General features: G+C 38.8%; 1 protein-coding gene across 2 annotated transcripts in view; it reads right to left on the reverse strand.

Moving 5' to 3' along the window:
- Nucleotides 1-279: 279 nt before the first annotated feature.
- The window catches only part of LOC125898020 (uncharacterized), a 39,390-nt gene continuing 17,453 nt past the window's right edge, over nt 280-22,216 (reverse strand). Inside the window, exons 1-6 of one of the 2 annotated variants that reach the window (XM_049591625.1) lie at nt 4,974-5,004; nt 4,058-4,467; nt 3,056-3,919; nt 2,833-2,980; nt 2,547-2,656; nt 280-1,708 (exon numbers count right to left, since the gene is read on the reverse strand). In XM_049591625.1, coding sequence (XP_049447582.1) covers nt 1,466-1,708; nt 2,547-2,656; nt 2,833-2,980; nt 3,056-3,214 — 660 coding nt within the window. In that variant the 5' untranslated portion in view covers nt 3,215-3,919; nt 4,058-4,467; nt 4,974-5,004 and the 3' untranslated portion in view covers nt 280-1,465. Of the gene's footprint in view, nt 1,709-2,546; nt 2,657-2,832; nt 2,981-3,055; nt 3,920-4,057; nt 4,468-4,973; nt 5,005-22,216 lie in introns of those variants that run through there. The other variant, XM_049591624.1, reaches the window with a different exon arrangement.

Here is a 22,216-nt window from a genome sequence, read left to right on the forward strand (position 1 = left end):
GTAGCTTTTCAGCATCGATCAACTCTGTTGCCTGGGCAAGATTAGGCACAGCAACTTCATATGCTAAAAGATCTCTATTCAAACCCAAAGTCTTGTAAATCTGATATTCAAAACAATACAATGAACTGTTTACCACATAAATGTTTTTAATAAGTCCAAAGACTTGTCTTTCGAACATCCTCTTTATTGTGTACCTCAAGGTATTCAGAAGAGCACTTTGATACTGCTGCACTCCAGAGACAATACTGCTGATGCACCACCTCAAGAATGATGTGCGTAATAACCTGCGCACTGCAAAAATAAACTGTCTAATTTTGGAATGTTGTCAAAATGAAATGGGCACTGAGCATCCCAATTTTGTACTTGAGAAGGAATTGGGTCCTGTCTCAGAAGTGACAAATATGGAGTACATTACAGCAAAACTTTTGGGGATTGAAGGCATACAACACACAGTCAAAGTAAAGTGGCTTATACACGCATACATATGCAACATAGACACGTTTTTGAAACTGACTGGATAATGTGAAGTATGATCAAGTACAGTCCCACAAATATACTTTACAAAACACAAATCCAAAGTTTAGGTCAAAGCTGACCTAAGTTGACACACTTGCGTAACACATACTTGCTGGGTTCAAGGAAGGGGTTGGCTTTGTATCTGAACTATTTCAATTAAGTGAAACTGAACATATGCATTTTTCTCTGTACTGTTCAACAGAAACAGCATGATCTTCAACAATACCAACATTTGCCCAGAAGACTGTTTTAGTTTTTTTTTATCATGAGAGGCCAAGGTAGTGACAAAGGTAATGTAGCTTTGATGAAATGTAAGAGAATTTTGACAAAAACGTTTTACTGAAAGGACAAACACATTACACAGTACCATGAAATAGAAAGGGCTAGCACAGACTCTAAGTTGAGAGATGCTAAAAAGCTACTTGATCATACATCATATTATTCGGTCAGTTTCAAAAATGACATCATTGATGGGAGCCTTTTCAAATCCCACTCACTATTTCCAAATAAACCTTACATTTTGCAGGTGATATTGAACTCTGAAGGAATACAGATATGCAATCTGCATGTGTGTGCTGCACATGCAGCCGAGCCAAACCAGGTGAAGGAACTTACTGGAGTTTGAACTACACTCATACTCATATTACTTTAAGTGCAATAAAAGCTTTGCAAGTAAATATCCAATCACAATGTGACATGACATCACTCAAAACTAGTACAATAATGCAGTGCTTTTGTGTTCCACCACGTTTGCAAACCTAATTAAATGTCTTAAACATCTAAAACTATTTAATAATTACTACTGAAACCCAGCCCTATAAAGTGCTGTCATGCAGAACATTTGTAGCACATATGTTTTGATGGTTGAGAAAGAAAAGCCATCAGAAATATTTTTTTATGAACCAAAGGAAGACTTTCAACTTTCATCTTCAATGTTTTCTCTTGTACTTCATAACAACGTCATGACACTGAACACTGAAACTGTGTCAGTGGTTGCCACACACCTTGGATATGTAAGGTGGATGGTGTAGTAGTAAGCCATCAGATACAGTAGACCCTCACCGAGTTCTTCCTTGGCAAATGTGGTGATGGGAGTGGTTCCGATTGCGACCAGACAGCGGGACCCATCAAAGAGCAATAGAGGGCTGGAGAGAGGTCTCTTCTGGAGGTAGATGGTGGGATCCTCTGTTGGCTACACAAAAAAAGAAATTATCAAAATTATGTTTTTCTTCTTGTTCCTACAGGTTTTCACAGTGCAGAATGATGTATTAGCAGAGTTTGACAGGAGGCTGTTTTCACATTCATCTGCTGAAAATAGAAAGTCTCTGTGCTCATTTAACATCAGATTTTAAGGGGTGGGCCTGCAAGTATGATTAGTGACATCAGAGTCACTCCTGGTAATATTCAACATTCACAAGTCTGATATGGAAACTTGAAACCTTCAGGACACCAAGAATGGACTTTACAGTGAAGTAGGAGACATGTTGTGTCCAGTGAGAAAAATTCAGAAATGTGCATGAAATGTGTATTTGCATATTTATAGATTCTGGAATTTTTATTGGGGGATTATTTTAATATGTTTTTCCTAAAAAATAAAGTAAATTATATCACATATTACAAGAGTATGCGCATTTTAAAAGAGGAAATCTTCATGACAACATTAAGTACATGTATAGCCATATGCTATACATGTACATAGATATACTATGATTGAATTCTAGCTTGTGCATATGGTATAGCATGTGGTATATGAAAGCAGACTGCTTTCTTTTATAAAGATAGGGTCACTGATAGAAATATGCCCTACAGAAAAAGCAAAAACATGCGCCACTGAAATTATTATGAAAGAATGGCTCTTGCCTCCGTCAGTTTTACGAGTGTCGGCCACCACATATGTCGAGAAATACTGGCGTACTTGTTAGAGATAACGCATCATTAGAGAAAGAACAAAAGATGAAAGTACAAAGTAAAAGCCCTTCTACAGACAAACAACAAATGTCCAATGTGACAAAATATGAACCAATTCTCACCTGAAGGACATGAAGCAATGCCTCACTGGCATGTCCGATCTTCTTAGGCGGTGCAGCTGGTGAAGGAAAGAGTGTGGGGAGTGCCCTGACCAGCTCTATGGCGTGTTCCACTAGAATAGAACAAATCAAATTTTAGTTTGGTTACCTTTCCTAAACATGACTATTATCAGGTTCATAGTAAGGTCATAGACAATTCTTATTTTCATCAACATACACAATCCTATTTACACCCAGGTCTGAGGAAGCAGCTGCACAGATCATTAGAGACAGCAAAATGCCAAATTACCTCCATCCATGTTCATAGGTGGTTTCATCACTTTCTTCCAAACACCGTAAAATTGCACCTTGGCACAGAAGTCTTCCCATCTCTTCTTTACTTCATCAGTGAATTTCTTGTTGCCCTTATCCAGGATCCGACGCAGCTCATCCATCACCTATAATGCAAATACAATTTAATACCAGCAACAATACTTGCTTTGTGGATAAGTCAAGATAAGTTACTTGCTTACATGATGAAGTTCCTTGAAACATGGATATGCATCCAGGATCTTCGTTGGCCTGTCCTCTTCTTTCAGGACATTACAGTCAATGAAGGCTCTTCTTGCTTCAAACTCAAGGTCAAGGAGTTGGGAGACAGCATCTTGGTTGGGTTTTGATTTCTTGTACATCGCTTGCAGAGTGTTGTAATGTCTGGCCTGGGTTGCCAGACTATCCTGACTCTCCACAATAACAGAAAACAATTATCAGTAATTGGTATCGGACATATAAATATCAATGACACTATTGGTTTTTAACAGCAAGTGTAACATTAAACCAAAACTGACAGATTATTTTAGCCCTTACATAGACGTGGCAGTTTGTTTTCTACGACAGAAAATTAAACGATAAGATATATTGATAAAGGAGATCACCTTAAGCCCCACCACACACAGTACTGTAAATGTATGTTACACACTCAGTAATGTGTGCTCCCTGTGCTCTGAGAGCCAAATAAATGAAAAGAAATGACAAATCATGTCACTTTACAGTAAATCAAGGAGCAATCACAATTAAAATATAGAACATCAATGTACGAAATATATCATGATATCCAATGCTATCGTAATATTGCTAACCTTCATGTTATAACAAAAATTCTGTTTCCACTTACATGAAGTGAGGCTATCATCAGAACTGCTCCCAGATCTTTGATGCAAAATAATTGTTGATCCACCACTTGAGTCTGCATCATAATCTTCTCCCTCCTTGTCACTTGTTGCGAAGTCAATCTGATGCCTTTTCTTTGAATGGCCTCTCACAGGTGTGGGCCCCTGCCTCTTTTGTGGGGACTTCACATTCTGCAGCCTCTTGAGAAGATTCTTGAAAATGGTCATCTGTGGTAAAAAAAAAAAAAAAAAAAAAACTCACTGAGAAAAAAAATGTCAGTCAAAAATAAAAACGTACACACTGGACTGTGTGCTACAAGTGCAAGAAATATAACAGAAAATATAACAGAAATTTTAATCACTTACATGCGTTTTGTCTTCATCCTGTAGCATGGGATAATACTCCACTAGTCTCCTAGCCATTGCAGTGATTTCGTGCCTGGTAGGGTATCGGACTTCCTCTCCTTGCTCCTCAAGATGGAAATCATGCTGGTGACAGTGTTCCTCACTAGCCTGCATCTCAGCTCTTTGGACATAATACATTCCCCCTCTCTGCCAGTGGAGACCATCTCAAAGTAGTGTTTACGCACTTGCTCTAACTCACTGTCTGTGTAGACAACATATTCTGGAGGACTGGGAAGCTGTAGGGTTTTCTTTGGGGTTTTCTTCACTAAAGGAGTGGATGCCTGGGGGAAGATTGGGGACATTCCTCCAGGTGACGACACAGGTCCTGTGTCAACAGGGCCAGCTTTGTCTGGTAAGGTGGGATTCTGATCCTAGGTAAGGGTGTAAAAAAAAAAAAAAATTGCAAGAGTTAATCAGACTCATTTAAATACAACAGGTCTTGTGCTACTGTAGGTGTTTTCAGGGCAAAGTGGGTAACCAGTTATCTCTGGGCTAATAACAGCCCACACTCGTTTCCTCCTGAGAAAGTGCTCTGGCCCAGGAAAAAGGTCTCTCAAATCATCACGACTGAGGGTGTGGAGTAAGGCCTCATCAATGCCGGCAGCTACAGAAACAGCCATAAACAAACCTTTTACAATTAAAACTGTCTATAGCTTTACAAAATTATATATTTACCTGTATTTAACTTAACGTGTTGTACTCTTGTCGTTTTCTGTGTTTTCCATAATAAAATTTAAATACAATACAATTTAAATATTTGGTATCTATTCTTGTAAAACTGTTTAAATTAATTTTGTTTTTGAGATGTAAGCATGCACTGTAATTTAAACTAATAATTCACATTAGAGTGCATTTATAACACTTAGACATGACATACCATTTAAAATTGAAACTGTAACATTATCCAGTTCATCCATGATTGTCCCAGTCTTGTTGTCCCTTTAATTGCCTTTGTTCCTGACAGGCAGAAAATATCACGTTAAGTCATGGTTAGGTCAATTTGGCCGAAGGCCTCTCTTCAACGCGGAACCTCTCCTGTCCTGCTACCACCTCATCTCTACTTGGTGCACACTGTGTACACACATGCTGCTGCAGAGCAGCACTTTATGCTTCTTCATACATGGCGGGTATAAACCAGATACATTATCGCCACCCACAAGAGCTATGTAATAATTAAAGCTGCAAGCAGCGTTGGGAGGGACCTCGGCCCCCCGTTGTCGTCCCCCAGCTCAAGTTGCAGACGTAAGCCATGTGACCTAATGAAACTTTGACATGTGTGATGATCAAACAACACACACACACAAACACACACAAACACACACAGGCCTGTGTCTGTCAGAGTGAAGCCATTGTTATGCTAATTAATGACCACGTACTTAGGTGACAGCACAGGCACTTCAAGTTCAGTTTGACTAATGACTAATGTTAACAGAATCAGCAGGAGTCATTTCACACTACAGCAGCAACACAACCTCACACGTCACACGATCCAGGCACCGCTGTGATAGAAGTTAACTTGCTGCATATTTCTTTGTTACTCAGGACTGTCTTAAGTTACTGAATTTATGCAGATCAGTCATTTCTTTGAGCATCACTTTTTGTCTTAACGTTCAAATATTACACTGCATGAATTATCCTCAGCTCAAATCAAAGCTCTGTCGTTTTTATATTTATTTGTTTTAATGACACTGTGCACAAGGATCAGACTGTCAATCTGTCAGAGCAGCTCTGAAATGTTTATTGCACATAATGTAGCTTACAACAACATTAACAAAAGTAATAATATTATAATTATAATTCTGGCAATTATAGTACAATATGTTGAATTAATATCTGATTGTATACATATGTGACACTTATCATATTTGTATAATAACAGTAGAAGTATGACACAGACAGACAGACAGACATAGACGGCCGAGTTAGCGACATGCAGAGAGGGAGAGAAGGGAGAAATAGGACAGAGGGGGGGGGGGCAGGGAGTGGAGTGTGTGTCTGTGTCTCTGTCTGTCTGTGTGTGCCATACTTCTACTGTTATTATATACATATGATTATTGTCACATTTGTATGCTATTAGATATTAATATATACTTCCCACATGTTGTACTACAATAGCCAGAATCATAAGTCAAACTCAATTTTAAAAACTGTAAAGGGTTCTTATGAAGGTGGTGTGAGCGTATATTTTGCAATTTGTAGACAAAAGCCATGTGACCTAATGAAACTTTGACATGTGTGATGATCAAACAACACATCCATATTCATCTGAAATCATGTGAACTAGTGAAAGCTTGACTGATATGTACTAACTGCTTTGAGGATCTAAGTGCAGCAATCACACACTAATATATACTAGTTAATGTCAGTGGAGAAAGTGAGCAGGACTGCATGTATTCCAGTTCTTCATGAGGTGAAAGAGTTTCACCAGGATATCTTGTATTTACAGGTTTTTGGTATCAGGCATTTCTTTCAAAGTTTTAGGAATGAGTTTGGTAAATGTTATACTGTCATGTCTGTGTGACCACACACACTTCACTCTGACACACAGACTGTCAGAGTGAAGCCTTTGTTATGCTAATTAAGGACTGCATGCAGCTCACACACAGAGCAGAATGGCTTGAAACTTTCTCAAACAAATCCTTCCAGATCCCAAACCATGGGTCCCATCTTCAATCTGAAAGCATCACCAGATAGATAAATTTGTTCTGAACGCAAAAATATAAAGCTTGTATGTCTATGGACTGAAAAATGTGACCTTAATCAGAGGTTTACAGTGTGTTGGCCCTCATCTTTTCTTCCAGAGATCATCATGAGGAGTTGTGTCCTGCACTTTCTAACACTTCTAAAATCTAAACCAATATGTTGAATTAATATCTGATTGTATACATATGTGAAACTAATCATATGTGTATAATAACAGTAAATAAAATAAAAAAAAATCCATCCAACATTTATTATATAGTTAATCTTAATTCATGTTTTTTTCATTAAAGTAACAGTGACTTCATGTAAATAAAATGGCAAATGTATTGTGAAAATCCTCAAAAGGAATGAATATTTGATATGCATAATCTGAGAACAAGTTGCTTAAAAGATTTAAGCAAAAAAATGTAGAGAAATATGTTAATATTTAATATTTTTCTGTTGTTCACACCGTTCCGAAGGGGACAGGTGTGATTTTTTGTAAGGGGGCCTGCAGGATTAAAAATGCAAGGTTCTTATGGAGGTGGTGTGAGCTTATGATTTGAAACTTGTAGACACAAGCCATGTGACCTAATGAAACTTTGACATGTGTGATGATCACACAACACATCCATATTCATTTGAAATCATGTGACCTAGTGAAAGCTTGAGTGATGTGTACTGGCTGCTTTGAGGATCTAAGTGCAGCAAACAGACACAAATATATACTAAGACCTACAAATGTTGAATTAATATTTGATTGTATACATATGTGACACTAATAATATGTGTATAATAACACTAGAAGTATGACACACACAGACATAGACATAGATGGCTGAGTTCTCAACATGCAGACAGGGAGAGACGAGAGAAAGAGGACGGGGGTGGGGGGGGGGGAGAGAGAGAGAGAGAGGGGATAGGGAGTGGAGTGTGTGTGTGTGTGTGTGTGTGTGTGTGTGTGTGTGTATGTCTCTGTGTGTCTGTGTGTGTCTGTGTCTGTCTGTGTGTGCCATACTTCTCCTGTTATTACACACATATGATTATTGTCACATATGTATACTATCAGATATTAATATATACTTCCCACATGTTGTACCACAATAGCCAGAATCATAAGTCAGACTCAATTTTAAAAACTGTAAAGGGTTCTTATGAAGGTGGTGTGAGTGTATATTTTGAAAGCTGTAGACATAAGCCATGTGACCTAATGAAACTTTGACATGTGTGATGATCAAATCAAACCTCTGTCATTTTTAATTTATTTGTTTTAATAACACTGTGCACAAGGATCAGACTGTCAATCTGTCAGAGTAGCTCCAAAATGTTTATTGCACATAATGTAGCTTACACAACATTAATAAAAGTAATAATATGATAATTATAATTCTGGCAATTATAGTACAATATGTTGAATTAATGTCTGATTGTATACATATGTGACACTAATCATATGTGTATAATAACAGTAGAACTATGACACACACAGACAGACAGAAATAGACGGCCGAGTTAGCGACATGCAGAGAGGGAGAGAAGGGAGAAAGAGGACAGATGGGAGGGAGAGAGAGAGAGAGAGAGAGAGAGAGAGGGGGGGGGGGGGGGGGCCAAGCAGTGGAGTGTGTGTGTGTGTGTGCGTTTGTGTGTCTTTGTGTGTCTGTGTGTGTCCGTGTCTGTCTGTGTGTGCCATACTTCTACTGTTATTATACACATATGATTATTGTCACATATGTATACTATCAGATATTAATATATACTTCCCCAATGTTGTACCACAATAGCCAGAATCATAAGTCAAACTCAGTTTTAAAAACTGTAAAGGGTTCTTATGAAGGTGGTGTGAGCGTATATTTTGAAAGCTGTAGACATAAGCCATGTAACCTAATGAAACTTTGACATGGGCGATGATCAAACAACACACACACAAACACACACACAGGCTTGTGTCTGTCAGAGTGAAGCCATTGTTATGCTAATCAATGACCATGTCATTAGGTGACTTCAAGCTCAGTTTGACTAATAACTAATGATAACAAAATCAGCAGGAGGCATTTCACACTACAGCAGCAACACAACCTCACATGTCACCAGCCAGGCACCGCTGTGACAGAAGTTAACCTGCTGCATATTTCTTTGTTACTCAGGACTGTCTTAAGTTACTGAATTTTTGCAGATCAGTCATTTCTTTGAGCATCACTTTTTGTCTTAACGTTCAAATATTACACTGCACAAATTCATCCTCAGCTCAAATCAAACCTCTGTCGTTTTTATATTTATTTGATTTAATAACACTGTGCACAAGGATCAGACTGTCAATCTGTCATAGCAGCTCCCAAATGTTTATTGCACATAATGTAGCTTACAACAACATTAATAAAAGTAATAATATTATAATTATAATTCTGGCAATTATAGTACAATATGTTGAATTAATATCTGATTGTATACATATGTGACACTAATCATATGTGTATAATAACAGTAGAAGTATAACACACACAGACATAGACGGCCGAGTTAGCGATATGCAGAGAGGGAGAGAAGGGAGAAAGAGGACAGAGGGGGGAGAGAAAGAGAGAGAGATGGGGGGACAGGGAGGGAGAGAGAGAGTGTTTGCTGACATTTTGACATATCTCACATGTTTACATACTTCCTGTTTTTGGCAGAGGGAGTTACAGATTGCACTCAGTATACATAATGTTGTATGCATCAAAAAGACTACATTTAATTTTTCTGTCAATTACATCAAAAGAAAGGTGTTTGATGAGACTACTGTGTTGTTGAATGTAACATTTCCTCAAAGATGTATATGCTTTCCTGATGTTTGTAACACTGTTACTGACTTGTACTTGAAATGAGGTGATTTACTGCAACCCTCCAGGTCAGTCTCTTGGGTTCAGAGACATAAAATTGATAAAATACATGGAAATACTTTTAAGGTCATTTTTAAAGTAATTTAAAACCTCATGTCTGTGTGACCACACACATACACACTTCACTCTGACACAGAGACTGTCAGAGTGAAGCCTTTGTTATGCTAATTAAGGACTGCATGCAGCTGACACACAGAGCAGAATGGCTTGAAACTTTCTTAAACAAATCCTTCCAGATCCCAAACCGTGGGTCCCATCTTTAATCTGAAAGCATCACCAGATAGATACATTTGTTCTGAACGCAAACATATAAAGCTTGTATGTCTATGGACTGAAAAATGTTACCTTAATCACAGGTTTACAGTGTGTTGGCCCTCATCTTTTCTTCCAGAGATCATCATGAGGAGTTGTGTCCTGCACCATCTAACGCTTCTAAAATCCAAACCGTTCAAGTTATGACAAAGTCCTTCACAAGTAATGTTCAGCAGGGGTAGAGCTGTAATTTGTGCAAGTTTGAAGCAGTTATGATAAACGGTGTAGGAGCAAATAATTTTTGATCAACAGAATTTGTGAAAAACGCCATCTTACATTCAAAGACCGACAGCGCACTTCCTGTTGGAGTTAGGTCAGGGGTTGCAGCGCGACATTTGTAGGTCTTGATGAGACGAACGAGACAGTTTTGGTTTGGTCTTTCTAAGTGGTTCCTACCCATCACAGCGGGCATTTTCGTGGGTCCAGGTGGCACAACAAATCCTCAGTAGGGTTGGGAGCACATCACCTGTAACACGACATTACATCCAAACCATTTGAGGATTGAAAAAGTTCCGCACAATAATTGATAAGGACACGTTGAAGAATAATGTGTGCGAGTTTTTTGTTATGCTAATTAAGGACTGCATGCAGCTCACACACAGAGCAGAATGGCTTGAAACTTTCTCAAACAAATCCTTCCAGATCCCAAACCATGGGTCCCATCTTCAATCTGAAAGCATCACCAGATAGATAAATTTGTTCTGAACGCAAAAATATAAAGCTTGTATGTCTATGGACTGAAAAATGTCACCTTAATCACAGGTTTACAGTGTGTTGGCCCTCATCTTTTCTTCCAGAGATCATCATGAGGAGTTGTGTCCTGCACTTTCTAACACTTCTAAAGTCTAAACCAATATGTTGAATTAATATCTGATTGTATACATATGTGAAACTAATCATATGTGTATAATAACAGTAGAAGTATGACACACACAGACAGACGTCTGTCAGACGGCCGAGTTCTCGACATGCAGAGAGGGAGAGAAGGGAGAAAGAGGACAGGGGGGAGAGAGAGAGAGGGGGGAGGGGGGGGGGGGGGATCGGGAGTGGAGTGTGTGTGTGTGTGTGTGTGTGTGTGTCCGTGTCTGTCTGTGTGTGCCATACTTCTACTGCTATTGTAGACATATGATTATTGTCATGTGTATACCATCAGATATTAATATATACTTCCCACATGTTGTACCACAATAGCCAGAATCATAAGTCAAACTCAGTTTTAAAAACTGTAAAGGGTTCTTATGAAGGTGGTGTGAGCATATATTTTGCAATTTGTAGACATAAGCCATGTGACCTAATGAAACTTTGACATGTGTGCTGATCAAATCAAACCTCTGTCGTTTTTAATTTATTTGTTTTAATAACACTGTGCACAAGGACCAGACTGTCAGTCTGTCAGATCAGCTCTGAAATGTTTAATGCTCATAATATGTAGGTCTTATTGTTTACATTTTAAAAATCTTTATGACGCTTCAAAGACGTACTATCAATGACTAATAATCTCTATCAATGATGTTATTAGTCACACTGATGGAACATAATTCCTATAGCCTAATATTGCAAATTATTTGTTAATATTTCTGAGTGAGCAATGGTGCAACATTGCAGAGTCTTTAAATTTACTACATCTGTAACTGAAATACTGTCACTGAATGCTGTTGAGTCAATAAACAAATATCGATCAATCAATCAATCAATATCACAAATCACAATTTGCCTCACAGGGCTTTACAGCATACAACATCCCTCTATCCTCAGGACCCCATGAGACAGAAGGGGAGACAGAGAGAGATGCAGGAGAGATGATCATGATAGTAGCTTACAACAACATTAATGAAAGGAATAATATTAAAATTATAATTCTAGCAATTGTGGTACAATATGTTGAATTAATATCTGATAGTATACATATGTGACAATAATCATATGTGTATAATAACAGTAGAAGTATAACACACAGACATAGACGACCGAGTTAGACATGCAGAAAGGGAGAAAAGGGAGAAAGAGGACAGAGGGTGGAGAGAGAGAGAGACAGAGAAAGAGAGAGAGGGGGGGTGCAGGGAGTGGAGTGTGTGTACAATATGTAGAATTAATATCTGATTGTATACATATGTGACACTAATCATATGTGTATAATAAAAGGGAGTGGAGTGTGTGTGTGGGTGTCTGTCTGTCTGTGTGTCTCTGTGTGTCCGTGTCTGTCTGTGTGTGCCATAAAACAGAGCAGTCCTCGCCAAAGGCGAGGACCCTATTGTTTTTGGAGCGTTTATTAGGGACCGAGCCTAGAGGCAGAGGACTGCTCAAGGAGCCGACAGGCCCAACAGTAGTGGACTACTCACAAAGAAGTCCTCGCCAAAGGCGAGGATCCTCCCTATAGTTTTTGCCGCATTTTTTCTCACTGACCAGTCCTCGCCGAAGGCGAGGACACTATTGTTTTTGCTGCGTTTATTATTATTATTATTATTATTATTATTATTATTATTATTATTATTCTTTCTTCCGCCGCCTCTTTGAACTGGAATTTGACCCCCTAAACATGCTCAAAAACTCACCAAAATTGGCACGCACATCAGAACCGGTGAAAAATTTTATAAAATCATGACATTAACCCCTAAAGTGCCAAAATGGGCTCTCTAGCGCCACCTAGGCACACCAAAAGGGCCGCCACGGCCTGTAGGAACGTCGTAGAAACATGAAACCAAAAGTGGCGTGTTCGTCTCATCAAGACCTAAAAATCACGCGCTGACACCCCTGACCTAAATCCAACAGGAAGTGAGATATTTGCCCTTTCAAAGTAAGATTTTGCCTTAAAACTGCCTTTCCTAAAAAATCATCTTCTCATACACCGCTTATCCAATCGGCTTCAAACTTGCACAGATGACAGATCAACTCCTTCTAATCAAAAGTTGTGCGTAACTTTTTCATTACTCGCTTCGTTTGGATTTTGTGGCCTCCATAAGGTGAGATGTCAGAAAAATGTCCTGACGATCTTCGAAAGCTGTCCCATAGGAAATGAATGGCAGCAGGGGGGAGAAGGAGACCAATCTTCGGGCTTTTTCTAGCATTTACAGCGTCTCCATACTTTGTGCTACAGACTCCATTCCAACTCTCAAATGTTGCCACAGGTCTCATCTATTCACTCATGTTTTCATCTTTTTCATATCTTTTATCATTTTTGATCTGTGCCTCTCAAAGTACCATGAGCAAAAGTGGAGAAATTCTCAGTTTACAATGGGTGTGTATTGCACGGAATGCTGTGAGCTAGAGTGGAGAGGGCTCTAAAAATCGTCTAAAACTTTTGTCTTTAACTCGCTGCCATGGCCACAATTTTCACTGTACAGACACAATTTATACCACAAAACGTAGGAAAATTTGTCCAGCTCACAGATATGTTGACATGGAATCTCTCACACGTACACATTTTTGCTGAGTGGCTCCAAAGCAAAGGGAGCGCCCATTATTTTCTCATTCACTCCCATGTAAAGTCTGACGAGAAATTTCTGGAAACAGCTTAGGTGCAACACATTTTAAACTCGCTCCCCTGACCACATTTTTGACTCGAGAAATATAAAATGCGGCACGTGCGTTCACGAGAAGTGGCTGTCTCTCACAATCACTTTATTTTCTTGATTGGACCAACGGTTTGGGCATGCAAAGCATTTGTTCGAGGAGTTAAAACCCATTATAAACAGCCTTTGGTGAGCTGCTCTCCTTAGCTGTCTGTGTGTGCCACAGGTGCAAACAAGTCATTAATCGCCATGACAACGGCTGCACACACAGCCACAGCCACAGGGCTCTCTGTCTATGTGTCTCACAATCTTTAAAGGAGAGATTACAGCAGCAGAAACTTCATTTCAAACAGAACACACACATTATTAACCCCTACAGTGCCAAAATGGGCTCTCTAGCGCCACCTAGACGCACTAAAATGGCCACTACAGCCCGTAGGAATGTCGTATCAAGATCAAACCAAAACTGGTGTGTTTGACTTACAAATCACGCATTGACACCCAGGACCTGATTCCAACAGGAAGTGAGCTATTTGACCTTTCAAAGTAAGATTTTGCCTCAAACGTGGTCTCAAGAAAACACATCTCCTCCTACATCGTTTATTTTATCAGTTTTAAAGATGCACACATGCCACCTCAACTGCTACTAAACAGATCTTCTGTATAACTTTATCTCTCTCATCATCACATTATTTTCATGATTGGACCAACGGTTTGGGAATGGGAAGAACTTGTTCGAGGAGTTAAATCTCCACTAAAAGATGTCTCTCTGTGTTCTGTCTGTCTGCCAGGTGCTCTTACTTAATTACCATGGCAACCGCTATCACACACAAACTCACAGAAACATGATGTCTGTGCGTGTCTACATCTTACATTCAGACATGACAGGGGCAGCATCTCCATTTTAACCCTTTAGGTGCCAGAGTTAATTGAGGAAAATATTCCATTTTCATTTCAACACTTCAAAAGGCTGTGGCTTCAAAGTGGTGACAGATAAAGGCATACTGTAAATGAGAAAACTATTCATGATGACACAATGAGTGTGATAGGAGTAAATTAACTCATCTAATTTGCATATTGTTACGTCACTAGGCAGTGGCCATATTGGATTTCATAAATCTCAGAAAATCAACATATTTACACAGTAGATTTCTTTTGTTTTGTCCTGTTTTTGTTGTCTGTTCCTCAAAATAAAGGAAGCGGACTCTGCTGGGAATAAATTGATTCATCTAATTTGCATATTGTGACATCACTTCTACATACCTACCGCTACAGAAAGCATTCAAACATCAAAACGTTCAGCTCTGTAAGGATTTTCTGATGTTTGTGGCAATATGTGTGATATTTCAAAATTATTCGCTGGAGGCCGAAACGGGCGAGGTCCCGCCAAACGCTGCTTGCAGCTTTAATTAGGGACCTCGGCTGAAGGGCGAGGACCCTCTTGTTCTTGTAGCGTTTATTATTATTATTATTATTATTATTATTGTTTCTTTCTTTCATCCGCCGCGACTTTAAACTGGAATTTGACCCCCTGAACATGCTCCAAAACTCACCAAAATTGGCACGCATGTCAGGACTGGCGAAAAAATTTTTAAAATGAAAAAATTAATCTGAAAAGTGCCAAAATGGGCTCTGTAGCGCCACCTATCTGTCTAGACCACTAAAATGGCCGCTGCAGCCAGTAGGAACGTCGTAGGAAGATCAAACCAAAACAGCCGTGTTCGTCTCATCAAGACCTACAAATCACGCACTCGCACCTATGACCTAAATCCAACAGGAAGTGAGCTATTTCCTTTCAAAGTAAGATTTTTCCTAAAAAAAAAGAAATTCCTTTAAAAAACATCTCCTCCTACACCGTTTATCGTATCGGCTTCAAACTCACACAGATTATTGTTCAACGTGTCCTTATCAATTATTGTGCGTAACTTTTCCATGACTAGAATGGTTTGGATGTTATGGCGCGTTTCAGGTGATGTGCGCCAAAACCTCCTGAGGATTTGTTGTGCCACCTAGACACACTAAAATGCCCGGTGTGACGGGTAGGAACCACTTAGAAAGACCAAACCAAAACTGTCTCGTTCGTCTCATCAAGACCTACAAATGTCGCGCTGCAACCCCTGACCTAACTCCAACAGGAAGTGAGCTGTCGGTCTTTGAATGTAAGATGGCGTTTTTCACAAATTCTGTCGATCAAAAATTATTTGCTCCTACACCGTTTATCATAACTGCTTCAAACTTGCACAAATTACAGCTCTACCTCTGCTGAACGTTACTTGTGAAGGACTTTGTCATAACTTGAACGGTTTGGATTTTAGAAGCGTTAGAAGGTGCAGGACACAACTCCTCATGATGATCTCTGGAAGAAAAGATGAGGGCCAACACACTGTAAACTTGTGATTAAGGTGACATTTTTCAGGCCATAGACATACAAGCTTTATATGTTGGCGTTCAGAACAAATTTATCTATCTGGTGATGTTTTCAGATTGAAGATGGGACCCACGGTTTGGCATCTGGAAGGATTTGTTTGAGAAAGTTTCAAGCCATTCTGCTCTGTGTGTCAGCTGCATGCAGTCCTTAATTAGCATAACAAAGGCTTCACTCTGACAGTCTGTGTGTCAGAGTGAAGTGTGTATGTGTGTGGTCACACACACATGAGGTTTTAAATTACTTTAAAATGACCTTAAAAGTATTTCCATGTATTTTATCAATTTTATGTCTCTGAACCCAAGAGACCGACCTGGAGGTTGCAGTAAATCACCTCATTTCAAGTACAAGTCAGTAACAGTGTTACAAACATCAGGAAAGAATATACATCTTTGAGGAAATGTTACATTCAACAACACAGTAGTCTCATCAAACACCTTTCTTTTGATGTAATTGACAGAAAAATTAAATGCTGTGTTTTTGATGCATACAACATTATGTATACTGAGTGCAATCTGTAACTTTGTCTGCCACAAACAGGAAGTATGTGAACATGTGAGATATGTCAATATGTCAGCAAACTCTCTCTCTCTCCCTCCCTGTCCCCCCATCTCTCTCTCTCTCTCTCTCTCTCTCTCTCTCTCTCGTGTCCTGTTACTGCATGTCAGTAACTCGGCCTCTTCTTCAGAGCCTTTGTGCTCCACTGTCTTGCAGGTTAACTTCTATCACAAATTGTCAAAGTTTCATTCGGTCACATGGCTTATGTCTACAAATTGCAAAATATACGCTCACACCAACTTCATAAGAACTCTTTACAGTTTTTAAAATTGAGTTTGACTTATGATTCTGGCTATTGTGGTACAACATGTGGGAAGTATATATTAATATCTGATGGTATACATATGTGACAATAATCATATGTGTGTAATAACAGGAGAAGTATGGCACACACAGACAGAAACGGACACACACACACACACACACATACACACACACCAGTCCCTATCCCCCCTCCGTCTCTCTCTCTCTCTCTCTCTCTCTCTCTCTCTCTCCCCCCTCTGTCCTCTTTCTCCCTCTCTGCATGTTGAGAACTCGGCTGTCTATGTCTGTCTGTCTGTGTTTCTCATACTTCTACTGTTATTATACACATATGATTAGTGTCACATATGTATACAATCAGATATTAATTCAACATATTGTACTATAGTTGCCAGAATTATAATTATAATATTATTACTTTTATTAATGTTGTTGTAAGCTACATTATGTGCAATAAACATTTGGGAGCTGCTATGACAGATTGCCAGTCTGATCCTTGTGCACAGTGTTATTAAATCAAATAAATATAAAAACGACAGAGGTTTGATTTGAGCTGAGGATGAATTTGTGCAGTGTAATATTTGAACGTTAAGACAAAAAGTGATGCTCAAAGTAATGACTCATCTGCAAAAATTCAGTAACTTAAGACAGTCCTGAGTAACAAAGAAATGTGCAGCAGGTTAACTTCTATCACAGCGGTGCCTGGCTGGTGACATGTGAGGTTGTGTTGCTGCTGTAGTGTGAAATGCCTCATGCTGATATTGTTATCATTACTTATTAGTCAAACTGAGCTTGAAGTCACCTAATGACATGGTCATTAATTAGCATAACAATGGCTTCACTCTGACAGACACAAGCCTGTGTGTGTGTTTGTGTGTGTGATGTTATTTGAATGTAAGGTGACGTTTTTCACAAATTCTGTCGATCAAAAATTATTTGCTCCTACACCGTTTATCATAACTGCTTCAAACTTGCACAAATTACAGCTCTACCCCTGCTGAACATTACTTGTGAAGGACTTTGTCATAACTTGAACAGTTTGGATTTTAGAAGCGTTAGAAGGTGCAGGACACAACTCCTCATGATGATCTCTGGAAGAAAAGATGAGGGCCAACACATTGTAAACTTGTGATTAAGGTGACATTTTTCAGTCCATAGACATACAAGCTTTATATGTTTGCGTTCAGAACAAATTTATCTATCTGGTGATGCTTTCAGATTGAAGATGGGACCCACGGTTTGGAATCTGGAAAGATTTGTTTGAGAAAGTTTCAAGCCATTCTGCTCTGTGTGTGAGCTGCATGCAGTCCTTAATTAGCATAACAAAGGCTTCACTCTGACACACTGTCAGAGTGAAGTGTGTGTGGTCACACAGACATGACAGTATAACATTTACCAAACTCATTCCTAAAACTTTGTCATACTTATGTGACAATAATCATATGTGTAATAACAGTAGAATTATGGCACACACAGACAGACACGGACACACAGAGACACACAGACAGAGAGACACCCACACACACACTCCACTCCCTTTTATTATACACATATGATTAGTGTCACATATGTATACAATCAGATATTAATTCAACATATTGTACACACTCCACTCCCTGCCCCCCCCCTCTCTTTCTCTGTCTCTCTCTCTCCCCCCTCTGTCCTCTTTCTCCCTTTTCTCCCTTTCTGCATGTCTAACTCGGTCGTCTATGTCTGTGTGTGTTATACTTCTACTGTTATTATACACATATGATTATTGTCACATATGTATACTATCAGATATTAATTCAACATATTGTACCACAATTGCTAGAATTATAATTTTAATATTATTGCTTTCATTAATGTTGTTGTAAGCTACTGTCATGATCATCTCTCCTGCATCTCTCTCTGTCTCCCCTTCTGTCTCATGGGGTCCTGAGGATAGAGGGATGTTGTATGCTGTAAAGCCCTGTGAGGCAAATTGTGATTTGTGATATTGATTGATTGATTGATCGATATTTGTTTCTTGACTCAACAGCATTCAGTGACAGTATTTCAGTTACAGATGTAGTAAATTTAAAGACTCTGCAATGTTGCACCATTGCTCACTCAGAAATATTAACAAATAATTTGCAATATTAGGCTATAGGAATTATGTTCCATCAGTGTGACTAATAACATCATTGATAGAGATTATTAGTCATTGATAGTACGTCTTTGAAGCGTCATAAAGATTTTTAAAATGTAAACAATAAGACATACATATTATGAGCATTAAACATTTCAGAGCTGATCTGACAGATTGACAGTCTGGTCCTTGTGCACAGTGTTATTAAAACAAATAAATATAAAAACGACAGAGGTTTGATTTGATCATCACACATGTCAAAGTTTCATTAGGTCACATGGCTTATGTCTATAACTTTCAAAATATACGCTCACACCACCTTCATAAGAACCCTTTACAGTTTTTAAAATTGAGTTTGACTTATGATCCTGGCTATTGTGGTACAACATGGGAAGGATATATTAATATCTGATAGTATACATATGTGACAATAATCATATGTGTGTAATAACAGGAGAAGTATGGCACACACAGACAGACACGGACACACACAGAGACACACACACACACACACACACACACACACACACTCCACTCCCTATCCCCCCCCTCTCTCTCTATCTCTCTCTCTCTCTCTCTCTCAATTCAATAAGCTTTATTGGCATGACTGTAGATTAACAATATTGCCAAAGACATTAAAATTTACAAATAAAGTACAATAATAAAAGTAAGTCAGAAAACTATAAAAAGATTAAATATATGATATATAATACAAAATACACCAATCTACAATACAATACACCAATATATAATATAGAAAAAAAATGAATAAAGAAAAATGTAGATTGTGAGTTACAAGGACTGTAAATATAGATAGGTGTGTGGGGTGTTGTGGTGGTTGTCCCTCAGGCTGTGGCATAACCTGACATATGTTGCTGCTGCTAAGCTGCTCTCTCTCTCTCTCTCTCTCTCTCTCTCTCTCCTTCTCCTCCCTCTGTCCTCTTTCTCTCGTCTCTCCCTCTCTGCATGTTGAGAACTCGGCCGTCTATGTCTGTCTGTCTGTGTGTGTCATACTTCTAGTGTTATTATACACATATGATTAGTGTTACATATGTATACAATCAGATTTTAATTCAACATTTGTAGGTCTTAGTATATATTTGTGTCTGTTTGCTGCACTTAGATCCTCAAAGCAGCCAGTACATATCACTCAAGCTTTCACTAGGTCACATGATTTCAAATGAATATGGATATGTTGTTTGATCATCACACATGTCAAAGTTTCATTAGGTCACATGGCTTGTGTCTACAAGTTTCAAATTATAAGCTCACACCACCTTCATAAGAACCTTGCATTTTTAACCCTGCGGGCCCCCTTCTAAAAAATCTCACCTGTCCTTCGAACAGTGTGAACAACAGAAAATATTAAATATTAACATATTTCTCTACATTTTTTGCTTAATTCTTTTAAGCTACTTGTTCTCAGTTTATTCTTATCTAATATTCATTCCTTTTGTGGTTTTTAACAATATTTTTGCCATTTTATTTACATGAAGTCACTGTTACTTTAATGAAAAAAAAAACATGAATTAAGATTAACTATATAATAAATGTTGGATGGATTTTTTATTTTATTTATCACAGTCTGTGATATGTGAATGATAAATAACAACACCAATTTTGATGCATTATCATTTTTGGGGCAGTTTCTATTTTCAATAAAAATAGACACTGTTCCCCTTCAGGACTTTTTTTGTCTTTGTTGAAAAACAACCATAAAAATATTAATTTTTTTTTTTTGATTTTTAACTCCTAGTCAGAGTATACATACCAAATATTCATTGTGGGTGTATGTATGAGAGAGAAAGACAGGGAGATATATTATATTATATATATATATATATATATATATATATATATTTATATACATATATATATATATATGTAGAGAGAGAGAGAGAGAGAGAGACATGGAGAAAAAAAATAATGTAACCTTAAAGCAACCTGCAGCTCATAATTTGCAATTTTTAGCGACACAATTACACTCACACACACACAGACACACACACACTCCACTCCCTGTCCCCCCGCTCTCTCTCGCTCTCTCTCTCTCTCTCTCTCTCTCCCTCTCTCTCCCTCTCTCTCCCTCTCTCTCTCTCTGCTTGTCACTAACTGCCGTACTGCATATCAGTAACTCGGCCTCTTCTCCAGAGCCTTTGTGTTCAACTGTCTTGCAGGTCAACTTCTATCACAGCGGTGCCTGGATAGTGTGGTGTGTGTGGTTGTGTTGCTGCTGTGGTGTCAAATGCATCCTGCTGATTCTGTTATCATTAGTCATTAGTCAAACTGAACTTGAAGTGCCTGTGCTGTCACCTAAGTACGTGGTCATTAATTAGCATAACAATGGCTTCACTCTGACAGACACAGGCCTGTGTGTGTTTGTGTGTGTGTGTTGTTTGATCATCGCACATGTCAAAGTTTCATTAGGTCACATGGCTTAGGTCTGCAACTTGAGCTGGGGGACGACGGCGGGGGGCCGAGGTCCCTCCCAACGCTGCTTGCAGCTTTAATTATTATTAGGGACCGAGCCTAGAGGCAGAGGACTGCTCAAGGAGCAGTCCTCGCCAAAGGCGAGGACCCTCTTGTTTTTGCTGTGTTTATTATTATTATTCTTTATTCTTTATTCTTTATTCTTTCTTCCGCCGCCTCTTTGAACTGGAATTTGACCCCCTAAACATGCTCAAAAACTCACCAAAATTGGCACGCACATCAGAACCGGTGAAAAATTTTATAAAATGGTGACATTAACCCCTAAGTGCCAAAATGGGCTCTCTAGCGCCACCTAGGCACACAAAAATGGCACGGCCTGTAGGAACGTCAGAGAAACATGAAACCAAAAGTGGCGTGTTCGTCTCATCAAGACCTAAAAATCACGCGCTGACACCCCGACCTAAATCCAACAGGAAGTGAGATATTTGCCCTTTCAAAGTAAGATTTTGCCTTAAAACTGCCTTTCCTAAAAAATCATCTTCTCATACAGCGTTTATCCTATCGACTTCAAACTTGCACAGATTACAGATCAACTCCTTCTAATCAAAAGTTGTGCGTAACTTTTTCATTACTCGCTTCGTTTGGATTTTGTGGCCTCCATAAGGTGAGATGTCAGAAAACGTCCTGACGATCTTCCAAAGCTGTCCCATAGGAAATGAATGGCAGCAGGGGGGAGAAAGAGACCAATCTTCGGGCTTTTTCTAGCATTTACAGCGTCTCCATACTTTGTGCTACAGACTCCATTCCAACTCTCAAATGTTGCCACAGGTCTCATCTATTCACTCATGTTTTCATCTTTTTCATATCTTTTATCGTTTTTCATCGGTGCCTCTCAAAGTACCATGAGCAAAAGTGGAGAAATTCTCAGTTTACAATGGGTGTGTATTGCACGGAATGCTG

The sequence above is a fragment of the Epinephelus fuscoguttatus genome, linkage group LG12 (assembly GCF_011397635.1).
Source record: "Epinephelus fuscoguttatus linkage group LG12, E.fuscoguttatus.final_Chr_v1".
Taxonomy (NCBI): domain Eukaryota; kingdom Metazoa; phylum Chordata; class Actinopteri; order Perciformes; family Serranidae; genus Epinephelus; species Epinephelus fuscoguttatus.